This window comes from Halichoeres trimaculatus, unplaced genomic scaffold (assembly GCF_033239565.1).
Source record: "Halichoeres trimaculatus isolate MK-OKI-2021-1 unplaced genomic scaffold, fHalTri1.1 fHalTri1_scaffold_22, whole genome shotgun sequence".
NCBI lineage: Eukaryota > Metazoa > Chordata > Actinopteri > Labriformes > Labridae > Halichoeres > Halichoeres trimaculatus.
The window spans coordinates 1,621,222-1,641,095 of record NW_027437200.1 but is presented as its reverse complement, the minus strand read 5'-3'; the positions used below and the strand labels follow the sequence as shown (position 1 = coordinate 1,641,095).

At 42.6% G+C, this 19,874-nt stretch overlaps 1 protein-coding gene across 1 annotated transcript in view; it reads right to left on the bottom strand.

The window, feature by feature from the left end:
* exoc6b (exocyst complex component 6B) overlaps nt 1-19,874 on the bottom strand; it is a 113,074-nt gene that overhangs the window by 28,893 nt on the left and 64,307 nt on the right. Inside the window, exons 19-20 of the mRNA XM_074699123.1 lie at nt 9,805-9,946; nt 3,340-3,413 (exon numbers count right to left, since the gene is read on the bottom strand). Coding sequence (XP_074555224.1) covers nt 3,340-3,413; nt 9,805-9,946 — 216 coding nt within the window. The remainder of the gene's footprint in view (nt 1-3,339; nt 3,414-9,804; nt 9,947-19,874) is intronic.

Genomic DNA, 19,874 nt, shown 5'->3' with positions numbered 1-19,874 from the left:
GCAGTTTATATGCTACTGAAGCTACAGTCAGTTTACCATTAAAGTTCAGTTGTCGTGAAGGTGTGAGGCATTACACAGCTGTGAACACACACTGCTCCAAAGCTGTATTTAGGCTCTACAAGAAAAACAAAAACTCCACATGTGGACATTTATTTCAAGTGATTTGAAGTGAAGATTATCAGCACCAATATTGCTGCTTACAGCTTATTTTAAAGTGCTACTTCTTAACTTTCCGATTGACCCCAGCTGGACTGGATTGATGTCTAGGTCTCTATGACAACCCCACACTGGCTGATGAAGTTTAGTAGACAGAAGAGAGATCTGTGTTTTTCTCTGCTGAAAATGATTTCTGTGATTAATTTTGTAGTGATGGTGGACACTGGAGCCTAACTGTCAGACAGAAAAAGGACAGAAGAGCAGAAGAAAGATAAACAGGAGAGAGATAGAGCAGAAGCTAAAGGCTAACACAGGGGCTAATCTGTCTGTGCTTATGTCCATTCCACCCCAGAGTCAGCAGTTATTCTGCAGTGGTCTGTTCAAACTTGAGAGTCTATCAATAAAAGAGTGAGGTTACGTTAGCTCTGCTTGGTAGACGACTGGCAGGACATAACCAGGATTCATTAACATTACACATTACAGACATGTCTCAGAGCACCGGGCTGCCAGCTGTGCTAAATATAGACAGCTACGAAACTACAAACAAACTGACAGTGTTTACTTGTTGTCACATTAGCCTACAGATGTGTCAGAGCACCAGGCTGTCAGCTGCACTACATATAGCCAGCTACTACGTTTGCTTGATTCGTTTCAAACAGTAGGGCTACGTAACTGTACTGATTAGGGCTGTCATTTTAATGCGTTGATTAGATTAATTAATTACACCGCAAATTAACGCGTTATAAAAAGTAACGCAGATTAATCTGGATCCCAAATCTGCGGGGCGTTCAATGACGCACTTATTTTTAAATGTCTGGCATTAACAAATAGTGTGTCCTACTTGGAAAAGAGGAGTTCTCGTCAGATTTTCAAATTTCTGACGGTCCCTGAATGTATCAAACGTGAAGTCAGCAACATGCTTTAAACCTGAGGGAGGGAAGCGAGAGTGATTGTGACTGCCGTCCACATCTCGTTTATTCACAGGTCCTTTTTGAAAATCTGCTGAAAATCAACCGTTTGCTCTAGCTCAATTCTGTAAAAAAACTGATAAATCTACACTCTTTACTGCATTAAACAACCCCTGAATGATCGATATATATCCTGTACTTAAATCTAAATAACTCTTTGAAAATTTGCTTCCATCTTCCTGGTGCCATGTTTCAGCTTGGGGCTGTTCTGCACCAATGAGCAACAGTTTGTGTGTTCAGAGCATGTAAAACTGAAATAAAGTGTTTTGTACATAGTTCCTCACAGTTTTTAGCCTTTAGCCCTGGTTCTCCTGACCTCATAGAAGTATAGAAGTTCATATTGCAGTGAAAATCGAGTCAACATCGAGTAAAAATGTGACAAAAGCAAAAACTGTCCTAAAAATCAAATCAGCTTATCTTAGGTGCAGGAATGTATAGATTTTGTAAAGATAGAACCATTACACTTTTTTCATGTGTTCCTTATGCATCAGGGTACCTAAAAATGTGTTGTATACATTCCCACCTTATTTTTAAATGTTTTTTTAGTGTCTTTTAATGTAATTTTAATGTCCTGGAATTCAAATTCTTTATTTTGGGACCTTAAGCAGATATGAGATTAAAATGCGATTAATTAGATTAATTAATTACAAATCCTGTAATTAATTAGATTAATTTTTTTAATCTCCTGACAGCACTAGTACTGATACATACCTCACATCAGCACGTTGTATCCAGTAAAGAGTTGTCTTGAACAAAGAAATTTTTTTTTGATCTGATCTCCTTTTAGTTCCAAAACAAACACACACCTCACTAAAAGTACTTTACGACAGTGTGCGGAGACTCTGAGCCAGAGTGTGGTGAGGGAGTGCAAGTAAAATAGATCCTCCTCATAGGATCTTAAAAGGCCCACACAATATTGTTTTATAACCGTAAACTACTAAAGAAGAGTAAACATTCCTCTCTCATGTCTCTTTTCCTGTTTTTGATAAAAAAAAAGAGAAAAAACTTTTCCTTTGATCCTCTTCATGATCTCCGTTGTCTTTTCACGATCACGACACATCTTGGAGCATGAGCTGCCTGAACTCTTCTGACTTGTAATGTCTCTCCATGTCAGTGTCATCTCATTACTTCTCATGTCCATAAGGGCTGGGACAGTATGCTTTTCTCCCCAATTCAATTATTTTATGATGGCTTGGGTGCCTTCTTCAGTGATGATGATGATGATAATGTCTACAGGCTGTATCATATTTTCCCCGAAAAATGCAACTTAACTCCACATGGACTCTACTTTTGTGTCATCTCGCTGTGTCTGACCAGGTTTTGGGGATCACTTTGTTTTCTCACTGTGTTTCTGATTTGATTATTTGTTGAGAGACCAAAACTCTTGGTAATTAGTTTATTTCATAAATATTGCAGAACAAATGTCAGAGCATCACAAAAACGGAAGAGTTGCCTGCCGTGGTTTTAGCAGTTGGATTGTTAGATTGGTTTTTAACTTTAACTCTTAGCTCTCTTCTGTACAATGTTTTTTCTCATCTCAACAGCTGTCTCCTTTCTTTTTTGATAAAGATAATGACACAGGCTTAAAGAGGAACTTCAGTTTGAGTTAATGAAAAAGGTGAAACATGCCCAGAAGAAATGAGGAAAAAACGTGAAATCTTTTTGAATTATTCCATTAAAAAATCAAGCTATTTGATGTTTAATGGGCTTGAATTTGACATCAGACTTGTCTTGACAAGAAGCTGCAACAAAGTTTCTTTTTCTGCTTGTTTTATTTTATTATGTTTCAATTTTTAATCTTTCGTCGCTCTAAAATATCAGAGTAAACTCTTTAACCTTTGTATGTTTAAGTTTTGAAGACTTGTGAATGATTTCCACAACAACTTTTGTTTCGCTGATTTTTGATGATTTGGAGGGTGGTGAAAATCAAAAAATTGGCCATTTTTTGTTAATGTTGGGATTTGAAAGAGAAACAGAAAGAGACACGGAAAGAGTGATGGAGGGAGGCTGTGTTCAAAAATGTAGAAGTAAGAGGTAAAAAACGGAATCAGAGAACCAAATGAAGGAAGACGAGTGAGGACGGGGGGAGGATGCAAGTGAGGATGAAAAGGACGAAGGGGGAGGAGGAGGAGGAGGAGGAGGAAGAAAAAAGATAGTGGAGCAAACAGAGAAAGAAAACGAAGGAGAGAGGACCACGAGGGAGACAAAGACCTACTTGTCTCAAGTCACTGAAGGCCAGAAGCAACGTGTCACCCTGGAAGCCTGCGACCGGGCCGGCTCTGGCAAAACCTGTGGGAAAATACAAACCCGCCCCCCCCTCGGTCCTCCCCCGGAGAGAGGGAAGAGAGGAGGAGGAGGCGAGAAAAAGAGGGTGAAAAACGGAATAATAAAAGACCTGGTCGGATTCGCCATGCATCGGGATAGATTGGCAGACAAATGACAGCCTGGGGAGGGGGAGTGGGGAGGGGGAGGTGGGGGAGGCAGGGTGTTAGAGTCATGTCGCTCGGGCTTGTTGAGGAAGAAAAAGAGGGTGTGTGTGTGAGTGTGTGTATGTGTGTTTGAGGGTGTCAAAGCAAAGGTTTTGTAGTGCATTTAAATGTAGGCTTGTCCTGAGTGCATGTGTGTGTGTGTGTGTGTGTGTGTGAAGCCCTGTCAAAGTGTGCGTGTGTGTGTGTGTGTGTGTGTGTGTCTGTTGTTTGTACAGCATTTCCCCCATGTTTCAGGACAGTCAACGACTGTTGGATTTTGAACCCAAAGGTGGCGCCTGTTTGTATGCAATATTGTGTGTGTGTGTGTGCGTGTGTGTGTGTGTGTGTGTGTGTGTGTGTGTGTGTGTGTGTGTGTGTGTGTGTGTGTGTGTGTGTGTGTGTGTGTGTGTGAGTGTGTCGGGGTCGTACGGAGTGTGAGCTGGGGTCTTGGCGTCAGTTGGCCCCTGTAAACAAGCAGACTGGTATTCGGAGCGAGCGAGGGAACGAGAGAAAAGAGGAGTGCCGCAAGGGAGTGAGTGCAGGCCTGTAGCTAATCTCTTTCACCTCAGGACACACACACACACACACACACAGAAACACAAGGCCATCACACACCATAGCACGGATTACACGCCTGCCATCTTCAGTGACCCCCGTGAAACACGCACTCACACACACACTCACACACACACTCACACACTCTAACCTTTAATCTGGTTCCAGCACCAAACCTCCTGATGCTACCTGCTAACTCTCTCCTCATCAGCTCCTCTCCACCTCCAGCTCCCTCCCTCCTCCTTTCTCAGTCTCCCTCCTCTGCTTTTATTTGTCAGGCATTTCAGAAAGCTTCTCCAAACATTTTTTGACAAAGGGAGTTTCAGAGAGTTTTTGCAGAGATGATCCTGAAGAGCATCTTTGGGTGTGTGAAACGTCTGGGTGGAACTGGCTGAAAAGTGACTGGGGTTTGGTGAGGAGGAAGCAGAAACAGGAAATGTTTCAGTCGGTCGCGGATTTATCCCCTGTCCCACCTTTCTGCTCACAATCTCACAGAAAGACCTGCCTTCCTGATGAGGAGGGTTTCTTCTTTTATCACCTTTAACCTTTTTCTATTATAGTTTGGATCCTCTCATGTTTCTTTTTTCTTTCCTGTGCAACATTTTCTCTGTCCCTCTCTGATCCTGCGAATAAATCTCTGACTCAAGCTTCAGATGAACGAAAAAGCAGATTAATTTGCATACATCAAGGCTTCAACTTGTCCTTACATTTATCATCATTTCACCTTATTGCGCACATAAAAGCACGGATCAAACAAACAAGGAAAAACAGACTAGGTACAAAAAGTTGTCCTTCAAATAAAAAGACAAAGAGAAACCATGAGGGTTAAAACATACCATGGAGGATTGGAGCCATGTTGAAAGAAAAAAAAACATTAATTTTTGAGATTAGTCTCATAAATTCATGAGAATTAACCACTCATAACTCTATTTTCATAAATTAATGAGATTTTTTCCCCATTTATTTATGAAATTAATCGAGTAACTCATTTTTTTTCCTCTATCCTGGCTCTAATTGTCTGTCTTAAAAATTTCCACTGAACTTGTGTTATTATCACTATCCCTACATTAATTCTCTGTCAGTCCACTCAATGAATGAGCAGTCTGTCCTTATTCATTTAAAATATGTTTAACCACAGTCTGTTTTATTTTGAAGGATGTTTACAGTAAACATGTTTCATCTCCTGTTTGTTTCTGTATCTAAATTAAATACAGCATCATGCTGACAGCTGCTTTTATTCAGAGTATTAATTCAGCATATTTAGAGTCATTTTTGTGCTTTTATTTTGAAGGGATGTTCTTGATATTTCATATACTTTTTGCTTCATCTGTGGCGCTGCTGTACGATGGGATCACAGCACCTAATTTTTGTGAGTGTAAGTAAGAAAAGAAAAATACAGTGCAAGATCTCGAACCTTCATGAGTTTATCTTGTTTGATTTCTATTTAAAATCAATTTCTTTTTCTTCTTCTTTCAGTTATTTCTCTGGGCTTTTCACGCCTTTAATGGGACAGGAGAGGACCACTAGGCCTTCTGCAAGCACTATTTAAAAAATAACTTTCTAGAGACAAATACAAATGAGCTCATTTTATCAGTTTCTAAAAGCATAAAATAAAGACTCATAGTGTCCCATAAGTGCAACAAAAGCTAACTTTGGTGTTTTTTTGAAATGAGAAATTCTGTGAGAAGAAACTCTGGATACCAGTTTTAAGTGCTGTGTTTGTGGACATTTCTGCACATTACATGAAATCCAGGCCTGATACCCTGCTTTAAATATTTTTTAAGTATCTTAAAGTGAGATATTTCTCCAGCCTCAGTAAGTCTGATGGGACTTTCTTTGTAAGGAATTAAAGAACCAGGCGTCACAGTATGTTTCAGGCTTACATGAGTCCAGAACTTTGAGACACGGCTTTCAACGGGAACCAAAAAACATGAAAGTATTACTTCAGTTTTTGTGTCTTTGGCTTCCTGTTCAGTTTTTGATTGATTTTCAGATTTTTACTGTCTGTTTTTAAAGCGTTAAATGGACCGGCCCCACAGGACATCTCAGACCTCGGACCGCGTGCACCCTCAGATCCAAGGGCCAGCTCCAGCTCATGGTGCCTCAGACAAGACTTTAAACCAGGGGGGACCGGCGTTTTCTGGGACACTCTACCCCCTCCGGTCTGAACAGGCCCCACAGTGGAGTGTTTACTGTTCAGACCTGTTTTTATCCTTTAGCTTTTAGCTCTGTGTGAGCTGTGAGCTCCCTGTGTCTGTCTAATCATATTATTTATTTTTATTGGTTTAGCTTTTATATTAATAGCTTTAGCTGCTATTTCAGTGGATTTTCCTGCTGTTACTGGTTTTATTATTCTTTTGTTTATGATTTTTTGAGCAGCACTTTGGAAACGTTCGCGTTATAAAATGTGTTAAATAAAATCAGAGTGTTGATGTTTTCCTTCTATTTTTCTCCTGTTTCTCTTTTTATTTCCTTCTTCTTGAATCAAAGCTGGTCTTAATAACTCTTTTTCCTCCTGCTTTCATTTCCTCCTCTTCTCGTTCTTCCTGCAGATCAACACAGAAAGCTAAAGGCTCACCGCCGTGGATTTTTAAACCCACAGGCTGGCTTCACACTCCACTCAAACTTTGGAGCAGACACTTGGAGAAGGGGAAGTATGGTCCTGAAAGTCTGCGTACACCAGCGCGTACACCAGACGTGTTAAAACAGCTTCAGCTCAGAGAATCCAGAAGTATCAGGAACACATGATCTGATCAGATATTTAGCTTTTCCTCCTCTTTCACTGTCTCTGCTTTTCATTTCATCCTCCTTTTACTTCCTGTCTAATTCCTCTTTCCTCTCTCTTTCATCCTCTCTCCTGATTGCTCTTTAATCTTTCCTCTCATCCCTCCGTGCTTTCTGCCCCCCTCTCTTTTTTCTCCTGTTCTTTCACTTTCTTTTTTTTTTATTTCACACTTCTTTGATTTAATCCCATTTTTTCTGCCCTCTTGTTCCTCCACTGCTTTCATCCCATTCTGCTCCATCCTTCTATACATCCCCTCTTTTATTTGTTTAATCCGTCTGAGGTCACTCTTTTGCTTTCTTTAATTTGTCACGTCTCGGTTCTTTTTTCTTCTTTCGACGATTCTTTTTATCATTTTCACATGCTTATTTTATTCCTCTTTTTCTTGCTCTTTGAATCCTTTCATCATTCTTACTTTGAGAAGTTTCCAACAAGTTGTCCCCTTTTTTACTCCTCTAATCACTTTTTCTTCTCCCTTCATCTTTCCTTCCCTTATTTCTGTCATCCCTCCATCCTTTCGTGCCCTTATTTGCTCCTTTTTTTACCGTCTGTCACCTGACTGTCCCTCCATCTTGCCTTCACCTCTCCCTGGATCTGTAACCTCCTAACCCCTCAGCTGCTCTGCATGCATGCCACTGCACATCATGTCACACACACACACACACACACACACACTCTGCGACCCGCGCTGTGACTCTAAGAACCTTGATCATGTAAAAAAAAAAAAAAAAAAAAAAGCCTCACAGATTTTCATTTCCCCGCCTCCTTTATGTGAAAGTCTCAGAAAACAAGAGGGGGAGTACGGGGGGGGGAGTGGAGACAGGAAGAAAGGAGGGAGAGGAGAAAAGACGAGAGGAAGATGTATTCAGACTTTCACAGCACGCAAATCAAAGATCATCATGCGTGAGAATTTAAACAGCTGATCCATAGCGCCCCCTGTGCTTCTAAACAGAAACTGCACACAGGACAGTTTCCAAGTCCACTTTGAAGACCCAAATCTGCCAGAGCTATTAGCTAAAGTTTTTAAATAGTGACCATTCTGCCCTGTTTTTAACCAGCATAGTGTGTGTGTGTGTGTGTGTGTGTGTGTGTGTGTGTGTGTGTGTGTGTGTGTGTGTGTGTGTGTGTGTGTGTGTGTGTGTGTGTGCGTCTGTGTGTGCGTGTGTGTGTGCGTGCGTGTGTGTGTGTGTGTGTGTGTGTGTGTGTACCCTTATAATGCTGCTATGTTTCTTAAATGGCTTGATTTATTTATCACAGTTTCATTTGAAGATGCAATGAAGATGCTGTGTTCATTATCCAAATTATAACTTCAATCAAATCCTTAAAGTGATACTCCGGGATGGAACAAGTTGGGTCCTATCACAAGGTTTAGGGCAGAAATTACCCCTACAGCAGTGATTTTGTGCAGCAGAAGCCCAGAGCGCACGCACCAAACACCCCCTCCCTGCTCCTCTGCTGGTTTCCTCTGCACTCAGACGGGGCCATATTTTACTTGACCAAAAACACAAATAAACGGACTCCCACCAAAAAAATCTGTCAAGGTCTGCATTCGCGCTTCATTTAGAGAATTCTCAGCGCGTTACTTTCACACAAAAACACCGCTAAATAAGGCTCTAGTTCTCATCGTGTCTCTTCGTCCTGGCAGACTACCTGCGTTTGTTTATATCTAGCACGCCGTGCGCGCCAACTGATACACTAAGCGGCGAGCGCCTCGTAGCCAGCTGTGGCTCTGCAGCAGAGGTAGGGCCGTTTTATGACACGATGAGAACTAGAGCCTTATTTAGCGGTGTTTTTCTGTGTGAAAGTAATGCGCTGAAAATTCTCCAAATAAAGCTGCGTTTCCACCAAGCAGTCCGGGTTGGTTCAGTACGGTTTGGGACAGTTTGGGACAGTTAAGCCTGATCCTGTTTGTGTTTCCACAGCAAACTGTGCCCTCTCGTGGTGGGCAGCGTGTAAGTCGGATGCCGGAAGCTGCAGCTGTTAAACAATAGCGCGACGCCGTAGCAGCTTACCCCGCTATTAAATCCAACAAAGAAGAAAACGCGACACAGTAAACAAAGAGCACAGATGGAAGACATGCAGCATTTTGTCCTCTCTGTGCTAAGCATGTAGCTCTCTGTTACAAAGTGCAATCAAGCTTCGTTTCAGAGAAGTCTGTGAGCCGCAAGGAGAAATACAGCCGCTGTCGTGGTAAGTGACGATTCTTTTGACCAATCAACCGTCTGCAGTGTGTTGCTCCACCTTCAGAGAGCGGATCAGTTCAGTCTGGCACCCATATGAAAGGGTCCCAAAAAAGTAGGTCGGCTCGTCTCAGTTTTCCCGTCCCGGGATGAGTCAGTGGAAACGCCGCAAAAAGCGCGCCGTACCAAGACAAACCGAACCGGACTGCTTGGTGGAAACGCGGCTTAAAGCGTGAATGCAGACCGATATCAGATTTTTTCAGTGGCAGTCCGTTTGTTTGTGTTTTTGGTCAAGTAAAATATGGCCCCGTCTGAGTGCAGAGGAAACCTGCAGAGGAGCAGGGAGGGGGTGTTTGGTGCGAGCGCTCTGGACTTCTGCTGCACAAAAACACTGCTGTAGGGGTCATTTCTGCCCTAAACCTTGTGATAGAACCCAACTTGTTCCATACCGGAGTATTGCTTTAAGTACTGAGAAGTGTGCATTTCTCTCCTGCCCCTCCCAACAAAAGTCCTGCTAACGCTCCCAGAAAATACCTTCTTCTTAATTCTGACATCCATGACTGAGAGGACAGGAAAGACAAGTCAAAGGAGGTAAAGATGACAGGAGGGCTCTGTAAGGGGAGTTTGGGAGAGTTTTCAGGATGGAAAAACAAAATGTGATTTCAAAGAGATGTAAGTTAGCCGAGGACACTCACTCTCGCACTCCTTCACGTCAGTGTAGAGCTGCTGCAGAGCTCCCAGAGAGATCTGTCTGACCTCAGGGTCCAGCAGCAGCTGCATCAGAGAGGTGGAGATGTGCTTACAGGCCGACATGCACGCCGTCTGAGCCACCTTACCCTGAGACACAGAGAAACAGAGACAGAGGGTTCAGTTTGATCATGTGACTGCTTTCACTGTCTCAGCTGGTATTATTTCAGTACATCTTTCTGTGCTCACCACTGGCCACCTTTATCAAACAGAAATGCTGGGACACACTGAAACACACACATGCATACAGTAAGAGTTCACACAGAGGTAACAAGTTCAGGTGCACTTTGTCATAGTTTGTTGGACACACACACACACACACGCACACAAAGACTTTCGATCAGAATCAGAGTGAGCTAAAATAAAACGTGCTGCGTTCAGGTGCAGTCAAAATGATGAAGTGTCCTGATGAGAATAAAAGCAGCGGAAGAGGAAGTTCACGACAACGCATTAATACAGAGAGCAAAACACGTGTGTGTGTGTGGGTGTGATTGAGTGTGTGTCACTGTAAACTGTGTGTGTGTGTGTTTGCTTTGGCTGTGACCTTGACATCCACATTCCAACATATACAGCAAAAAGACGACAAGAAGGTAACAACAAAAAAAAAGACGTGTAACAGCCATTCTAATTTATCGTCTTCATCTGAAAACCATAAATATGGTTTTAGAGCACGCTAGAATCATTCACGCACTGATTCATTAAAAAGAAGAGGCGGTAATCTTTGATTTCAGGCCCTTTGTGTGAAATAAGCGGCAGAACAAGAACAGGAAGTGTGTGTTCTACTTCAGGTGGTGCTCTCCAAATTAAACCTGACGCGACTTTAATGTGCTCGGCCTTTAAGTGATTAACAAACAGTCTTTAAATAAGCTTCATTAATCACACAACCAGACCAAAGACAGTGGCGCAACAGTTAGCGCTGCAGCCTCACAGCATGAAGGTCACTGGTTCAATTCCCAGCCTTTCTGTGAGGAGTTTGCATGTTCTCCCCGTGCATGCGTGGGTTCTCTCCTGGTACTATGGCTTCCTCCCAAAGTCCAAATCATGCTCATCAGGTTAATTAAACACTCTTAATTGACCATAGGTGTGAGTGTGTGCATGAATGGTGTCTGTCAATGTCAGCCCTGTGATTGACAGGCGACCAGTCCAGGGTGTACCCCGCCTCTCGCCCAATGACAGCTGGGATAGGCTCCAGCCACTCGAGACCCTGAACAGGATAAGCAGTTCAGAAAATGAATGAATGAACACACTGCAGACTGTCAAAGAGGAGAGTCTGCTTGCTTTGTTAAATTTAACGAGGAGGTATTGTGCTTTTTTCAGTCTTTATTCTATTCCTCTGGAGCCACCGTATCATCTCTACATGATTTACAGCTCAAAATAAGTCTTTTTCTCACTCTGCTGTTTCAGAAAAACCTTAATTTTAAGCTTGCTGCTGTTTCTTTAAGGCTCCCCGCTCCACAACCTCCGCTTCACTGTGATTGGCCAGGGGGTGGAGCTATGAGCAGAGTGTGGTGTTTGAGACCTGCCCCTCTTAACATGTCCCTCACCAGTGTGGTGATCTGATGAGGCCAACTTTTCAGCAAGTCTCAAAGCAGGTGTCTAAGTGACAAAAACTGCAGTTCCTCAAGTGTCCACTTGAGGTGAAGCCAGAACACCGGAAACCACATACACACCCATTCAAAGATGCTGAGCTTAACATCAAGAATGAATCTGTTAACAGCCTGGTACATGAAACTGTTTCAGAGTGAGTGACTACTTCCTGCCACAGCACACGCTGTGCAGGGCTTAAGAAATTAAAGTTTGAACTTTAAATAATGACAGGCTGACTTGACTCCGCCTCTCAGCCTCATGTTTGGTTGACTGAAAGTGGGGTCAGGTCCTTAAAATCATCTTATGAAACCAGACAAACCCAGGAAGGAGAAGAGTGGACCCAGGTCCAGGGGCCCGGCTCAGTCAGGAGGCAGTGTTTACCTCAGAGAGAAATGTAATTACACACACACACACGGGTGCGGACACATGTGTTCAAGCAACACACACCTATGAGTGTCCAGATCCCCTCCAGTATTCACACACACGCATGTGTGGGGGTTCGGGTCTCACAGGGTGAGATTGAGCATGAAATGGGTTAATTCTATTTACATGTACTGAAGGTGGGCTCTTTAACACACACACACACACACACACACACACACACAAACACACACACACACACACACACACACACACACACACATACACACACACACACACACACACACACACACACACACACACACACACACACACACACACACACACACACACACACAGGTAGGTCTGTATGACACAGTTGTCTCTGAGTTCAGTGCAGACAACTGGGAACCATTAGCCTGAGGCACGCCTGAAGGAGAGAGGAAAAGAGCGGAAAGAGGGGTGAGAAGACAAGGAAAGGAAAGCCAAAGAGCGAGGAGGTAAAGGAAAGGTGGCAGAGGGTGAGAGGAAACAGGAAAGGAAAGGTGAAGACATGACAGGTGAGGATGGAAAAGGAAGGTGAGGGAAGGAGAATCAGAGCTAACAAAGGGAAAGAAAAGGAGTGAAGGTATGTAAAGAACGTAGAGAAAGTGACAGATATGGGAAAGTTGAGACGGAAAGAAGAAAGTAGAGGAGAGGAACTGATGAGACAGGGTAAGGAAAGAAAAGAAGAAGAGAGGAGACTGAAACTATGAAATGTGCCCCAGAACCCATGAAACAGTCAGCTCAAAACACTCCGTTTACAATAGTAGCACGAGATCTCAATCAAATTAATGTCATCACACAAGGATCTCTTAAAACAAGTTAGAAATTCTAACAAAGTGACAGGCTTCAGCAGTCAAAGCTTGTGCCAGTTAATTCTTGTTAATTCTCTGCAACCATGTCCCTCTAACGTCCACCTCACACCCTCCACCTAACGAGAGACGTTCATCAAAGAGCCCATTAAAAGCTGCTTAGCTGCTACCGGCTGAACAAACAGACAGGAGAGGAAAGAAAGCAGGAGGGAGAAAGAGGTGGGAGACTGGAGAATAATCAAACAGCAGAGAAAAGGAATGAAAGGACGGAGGTGGAGGGAGGAAGAGGAGGAGCTGTGAGAGGAATGCAGACTGATGAAGATGATGGTTGGAAATCAGACTCTGCATCTGAGCAAATGTTTGAAGAAAAACACATCAAAGAGTGTTTTTAATGTGCTGCTGAGAGGCTTCATTTGGACCTGGCTGCTCAACAAAAACATTACCTTTCTTCATCCTCATTACCTCAATTTTAGCATGTTTTTTTTATCATGTGACTCATTAGCTGTACAAAAATAACCTCACGATGCCCGTCTACATGGGAAAAGGTCAGCATGATGATAAACCAACACTTAACCATTCAACCAGAGCGATGTGGAACCAGGACAGAGCACAGGGCTGCTAGCTCTGCGAGAGGTAGCCACAATCAGTCAACCGATGTGACGTTTCTTTACCAACTCACTCTGAGAGTTCTTCCCATCAGACCTGCTCACTAGCTGACATCTAAATATCTATTTACAACCTGCTATGATCTGCTTTGGAAAGTCTCTGGTGGAGACCAAAGCAGAGCTAGAGGAGAGTTACTACTACCCTTCTGTTTCATGAAGGATAAAGAGAAAAAAGAAAAATTTGAATCTAAATGTTTGGGACAAACTGAACAGGATAAAATTGGGTGAAAATCTCAACAGACCTTGAGTTGCAGAGTGATAACCATAAGTCAGAGAGGAATTGGCAGGATTCACTAAGCGGTTGGCATTAAGCGCTGAAGGATTGGCATGAGTTGCTGAGGTACTGGCACCTGTTGCTGAGCAAGTTGCACAAGTCACTGAGGGTTGTTAGCAGTCCCTGAGGAATAGTCACAAGTTGTAGAGGGACTACAATGAGTCACTGAGCAATTACCATGAGTTGCTGAAGGATTATCATTGGTCACTAAGGGACTGGCCTGTGTTGCTCAGGTATTGGCAGGAGTCGCTGAGCACTTTACAGAAGCTGGTGAAGTATTGCCTCGAGTCACTGAGGGATTGTCCAGGTCACTAAGGGATCGACACAGATCACCAAGAGATTGACACAGATCACTAAGGACGCGGTCACACTGGCCAACCATGCCGTGCCTAAGCACGCTTCAGCCCTAAAGCACGTTTGGAATGGCCAGTGTGACTGCAACTGTGCCGTGCTTGAGCACGGTTCCCTTCCGTGCTTTGGCACGCTTCAAAGAGATGTGCTTCGGCACGGTTTACTTCATGCACGAACACAAGCACGCGGACAGCGCGCGCGATCCTTGTAGTATGACTACCGCGAGCGCATCCCTTGATGATCAATTTAAACGGAGCGGGGTATTCGAGGGCTGTGTCAGGCCAAAATGACTTACTATAAGTCCAAAAGTCTCTAAAGTTGTAGCAGTGCTCTCTGTGTCTCATTGTGCTGACTCTGATGAGATCATGCTTCATGTAAACAGATGCTTCACGATGACGTAGGCGGGCTATGCGCGTCTGTGATACCCACTAAAGTCTAGTTCATATAGGGGTAGTGTGACTGCTGGCCGTACTCTACAGCTGGGGAACAGCGCTGCAGGGGGGCAATCGTGCTTAGGCACGGCACGTTTTGGATGGCCAGTGTGACCACGTCCTAAGGGATTGACACAAGTCTCTGAGGAAAAGTCACAAATCACTAAGGGATGCCACGAGTCGCTAAGTGATTGCCACAAGTCACTAAAGGAATGTCACAAGTCACTCAGGGATCAATGGCATACCACAGGCTGCTTTTGGATCTTGCTGTTACTCTACATTCACCTGAATAGATTTGGGTTCAAAAAACCAGAGAATATTTTAATATACTCTTTTCAGTTCCTTGCAAAGCATGTGGTTAGCTGTGACCCTTCTTTTGCGTGAGGAAACTGCCAACCTTCTGATCCTGAATGGCTTCCTCTTCCCATTCCTATCCAAAAAAATGAACATAATAAAGTTGGGACTAAAAGTGAGAGACAGAGGTAGTTAAATACCAAATTTTACTCAGTTCATTCTCACCACAAAGGTGGTGTTTGCACCAAATTTAAAAATATTCCTTCAAGGAGTTTCCAAGATACAGCATTCAAAAGAATAAGGATATATAGATACTCTTAAACTTTTTTGTAGTCTCTAAATCTAGGGGGGTTCAACTGTTTGGACGAGAAAAATTCAAAGAGAAGAGAAGATGAGCCTTCTGAGCATGGCAAACAAAAAATAAAAAAATAAAAAGCCCAGGCGGCCTGTGTGATACCTGGAGGATGAAGGATTAAAATGTGAAGTGGTTTGATGTTGTTGGTTTCTATTGGAGATAGAAAAGATCCTCCTGGCATGGCTGCAAACAACAGAAACCTACTAGCTGTTGAGTTGCCAGCAGTTGATCCTCTATTAGCATGAAAGTTTTGATCGCTTTAGCTCCAAAAACTATTCTTCAGCAGCTTTTAAACACTTTAATAAATCCCCAAACTGATCCTGACAACCTTTGTTCCAATCCAATCCAGCCAACTTAAAACAACAAGAGAAAAATGTGTGTTTGTGGTCGAAAAAAGGGGATGTGGTCTCATTGTGAAACACATTGTGTTTCAGGCTAAATTCATCCGTCTGTGTGTGGTCAAACACAATCCTCCAGCAGTCCCGTCCAGTTAGCTGTTCCAGCTTTCAGCATCGACAATGACAAGCTATTTACAAACGCTGTGGTGGAACGACCGAGCAGCTCAGGTACTCAATACATGTCAAATAAACACAGCGGCTGATTGGTTTAGCATATTTTGTGGGGTTTGTTTCCACATTTGGGGCTTTCTACATGATATTTGGTCTAAATTTAATCAGAAAGCAAAGGCCCCAAAGACTGTTGACAAATGTGTTAGAACAACCAGAACCTCATATGTTAAAGCACTCAGCGTAGAAACAGATTTATGAGTATCTCCACCAAACCATGCACCTCCCATTCTGGATGCTGTGTTGTTTTGAAGCAGTCCCTTCTGAATTCAGCTCCTGTCTCATAATGCCAGGAGCAGGCCGAACCAGAAACACAGCAGCTCAGTAAGTCACCGCTTCACAAACGCCATAACGTGCTGATTCACGACTCCTGGAAAGGATTCGACACGGTGTATAAAATGCTCCCGGTGCATCCAGAGAGCTGTCAGTCAAAGAAGCGGCTAGTCAGGGCAGCCAAAAGTCAAGAGGTGGGATCACAGTGAAAAATATGATGCTGATGTGCAACAAACCAAAACTCAATGCTTGGCTTTTGATAGAAAATATGAGCCACCGTGTCTGAGGCATGAATCTGAAGGCTTACAGGTGTTTACTCTGATCAACGACCTGGAAAATGACTAAAAGTGGAAATTATGTGTTTGCAGACTTAAAGGGCACAGGTCCAGGTTGTGGCAGGTATTTGTTCACACCACAAAAATGAGGTCTGGACTTCAGGTTTCAGATGCACTTCTTGGAGCATTTCTTGGAGCGTTTTTCTCTTCGAGTGTAACCTTGACACTCACATCAAGAGCCAGTGCAAGCAGCTTCACTTCAAGGCCTGAAAACCACATTTGGTCAGACAGATACCAGGGCTGGAAATTCCTTTATGTCTCGGGTAACAAGTGGTAAATCCATTTTTTCACCGGCTCCTTTCAGCCCTCGTTTTTAGATTGTGTAATTGACTCGAGACGTGTTGGGTGGTGAAGACAGTTGAACCACAGAAGAAAACAACGTCAACTATTTAAGTGTTTAAACCAGGGAAGGATTTCAACTGATTAGAGTTTTCCCACAGGTTTTAAGCTCTTAGATCTGTAAATATGGAGAGGAATCCACCACAATAGCATCATCTTATGGAACAAGCTACATATGCTAAAGCCAGCAGGACAGTTTCAGTATTTGATCTGTATGCATTCAGATGAATACATCCTGCATTTGTTCAACCCTTTGCAAATCAATGCTTTAGATAAGAGTGGTTCTTTCTTATTACAGTTTCCCTTACTGTCAACATTACACCCAACATCCAGGTGAACTGAGAAAAGATTGCAGTGTTGTGGTGTGTATGTGATTTCAAACAGTGCATCTCTTATTGATTACACAATTTATTGTTACGTTGCAATTCACGAAGGCATCCTGGGTAAAGCTTGCGAGCTATAGCTCCACCAAACAGCTGGGAGGGACTAAGGGGGCGTAGAAAATTAGGAAACAAAGTGGTGGAGGACGAAAAAATGAGTGACCAGTGACACACTAGAAGAACCAGAAGAGGAGTGGAGTCTTGTTTCATGAGCGTCAGCAGGACAAAGGGGCCAGAAAACAAATGAAGAGGCATTTGCTTCCTTTTCTGTTTTTTTTTTGCAGTTAAAAACAACTCCTCAACTGTTTCCTGCCTCGCTCCTCCTGTTGACAGTTCCTGATCAGACAACTGTAAGGCCAAACGCTCAACACATTTTACAATAAACCTTTTTTTTTTTTTAATTATGCAGATGTTTCCTAATTTTCTCTGCACCTTAGCCCCTGAAACCATGAGTGAGCAGGGAAGCCAGTTGATATGAGATCCTGCAGCGCATTGGAAAGCCTGGTGGCAGGTGCAGCAGTAGCATACTGCTGTACACTTCATAGTGCAGTCAGTTTGTGTCCGTCATGGTTAAAGCATGTCAGCAGCACACTGTACAGTGACGGTACATGAAAATTTAGAACCGTACAGAATTTCACAGACGGGATACTGATAACTGAGCACTCAGGTTGCATGATTCTGGCAAACATGTGAATCACCATTTCTTTGCTTAGAACTAAGACCACAATTCTCTGGCACATTTTTATTCTCAAAGTGTTTATTGCACTGATGAACTTTAAGAAAACAAAACATTCAAGCTGTCGTTCATAGGAATGAATACTGATGAGATTTTTTTTTTATTGAATTGAATTGAATCAGAATCGTTTCTGATTCTGATTTTATTGATACCAATGCCCTTATTGATTCTGCCTATCAGTCTGGTTCTTTATCGATTCCCGTATCTATTCCTCTTGTGAATTTTCCCTGTACAAAAAGGAGCTTTACAGGTTTTGTGAAAACAACAATTAGCTGAGTTTATAGGTGAATAACTATGGATTTTGTCACTCTGGATATGTCTGGACACAAAAGAAATAAATATAGGTAACACACATCACGTGGCACAGCTGTATTGTCACCCCACTTTTGAAACGATCTTCCTCTAGAGCAGCTCTCCTTGAGCCCAGTAGATGTTTTTAAAAAAACAACCAAAAACCCATTTATTTCAGCAGGCATTCTAGACATTTAAGCACTGCACTTTATTGTACCTTTTACTGATACCTGATGCCTGTTCTTAGCTTTACTTCCTCTACATATTCATACATATTATTATTTATTTTACCTATCTTTTACATACTTTTATATATTCTTATACTCTTTTATCACTATAAAGCAGTTAGTGACATTCGTCTGTGAAAAGCGCTATATAAATAAAGCTTACTTACTGTCTTACCTACTTGTCTTGTTATATGTTATTGACTGAAGTAGGCCATCGAGGGTCTTAGAGTGGTTAAAACAATACTTTGAGTTGTTTAGAAGGGGGCTTGCTGTAGTAATGCTGCAGTCAGCCATGAGCCTGCAGTAAGTTGGGGGGGAACATTTAACGTAGGGTCCAGCCACTCTGGTGTAATGTAAAGTATCTTTAGGGGAATGGTTAAGCATTAAGACTAATGATGTTGATGGATTTCTAATCCATTTTTAACACCGGTACTGGTTTTTGATACCTATCCCTTGTCATGTCAATTCTTCAGAATCGTCCATGTTTGGAAATAAGGTTATGTACATGTATGGATCCAGATTGTGATCTTTTAAGGGTATATCATGCAACCATGTACAGCACCCTTAGCCCTTAGTTTTTTTTGTGACCATGTGTAGTGAGGGGATGTCCCATTGCTCCATAAGTTCAAGGTGAAGGGCTACACAGACCTTGAAATAAAGACAAACCAGCTAGCTACACCAACATTAGACCAGCAGACAGACTTCACTGTGTTGGGCTGCGATTTTATGAGTGATTAGACAGATTAGCTGCATTCAGGAGCTGCATTAGCTACATAAGGTATGACAAGCTAATGCTACAGTACAAGCTACATAGCTTCTAAATACTGTAACGTATTTGCTGTGAATGTTTCGCCCTTATCTGACATCAGGTTATCATCACTTTGTAAAAATGTGTTTGCTTTGGAAGTCAATAAACAGTCGCTCTGCCTACAGCCAGCGAGCATCTAGGGCTGATGACATAGCGGGGATTGAGTGGGGCCTTGTTCTTAAGAGATGTATTTTTTTTTATCCCTTCCTAAAAGTTCATTCTTCCTAAGAATGACAACTGGGATTGGCCCTAAAGCTTGGTTTTTGCTTCTGATTCGCCTTTATACTGTAGTTGCAAATGCAGTCAGTTATTTGTCCTTCAGCTCTGTTGAGGCAAAGGTCTGTATAACTGTCAGATCGGCCTTTTCTGTTCTGTTTTTTTGTTTTATTGTAGCTGATACATCATCATCATCATCAGTCATTTATGATACAGAAACTATAATAAGGAAGGATAGAGAGGCGACGAGGTGGGGATAAAATGTTAAGCCAATAGCACAGATTTCAGTCATGTTGTACATACAGTAGGGAGCTACACAAAATTATGACATTGGCTGAGACTGTACACTGATGTATAAACCAGGCTTATGAACTTGTGATTGAGACTGTTACATTAATTGGAAAGTGTTTTGATGATTATATAAAGTGGAAAGTTGAGGTCATTAACCCTTTGAGAGAGCTTGATATTTCAGGTATCAATGCAAAATCTTCTTCTTGTACGAGGGGTATCTGGATTCTGACGGCAGGCGTCTGGTTTTTGTTTTCCTCCCTGGTTGGGATGATTTGGGCTCACAAACACAGATTCAGGCAGACATGCATCACTTCTACTTCACTCTACATGCTGGTTGGTAAACTCTGGGGTCAGGTTTTAGGGGTCAAGGTCCAGGGGTTAACAG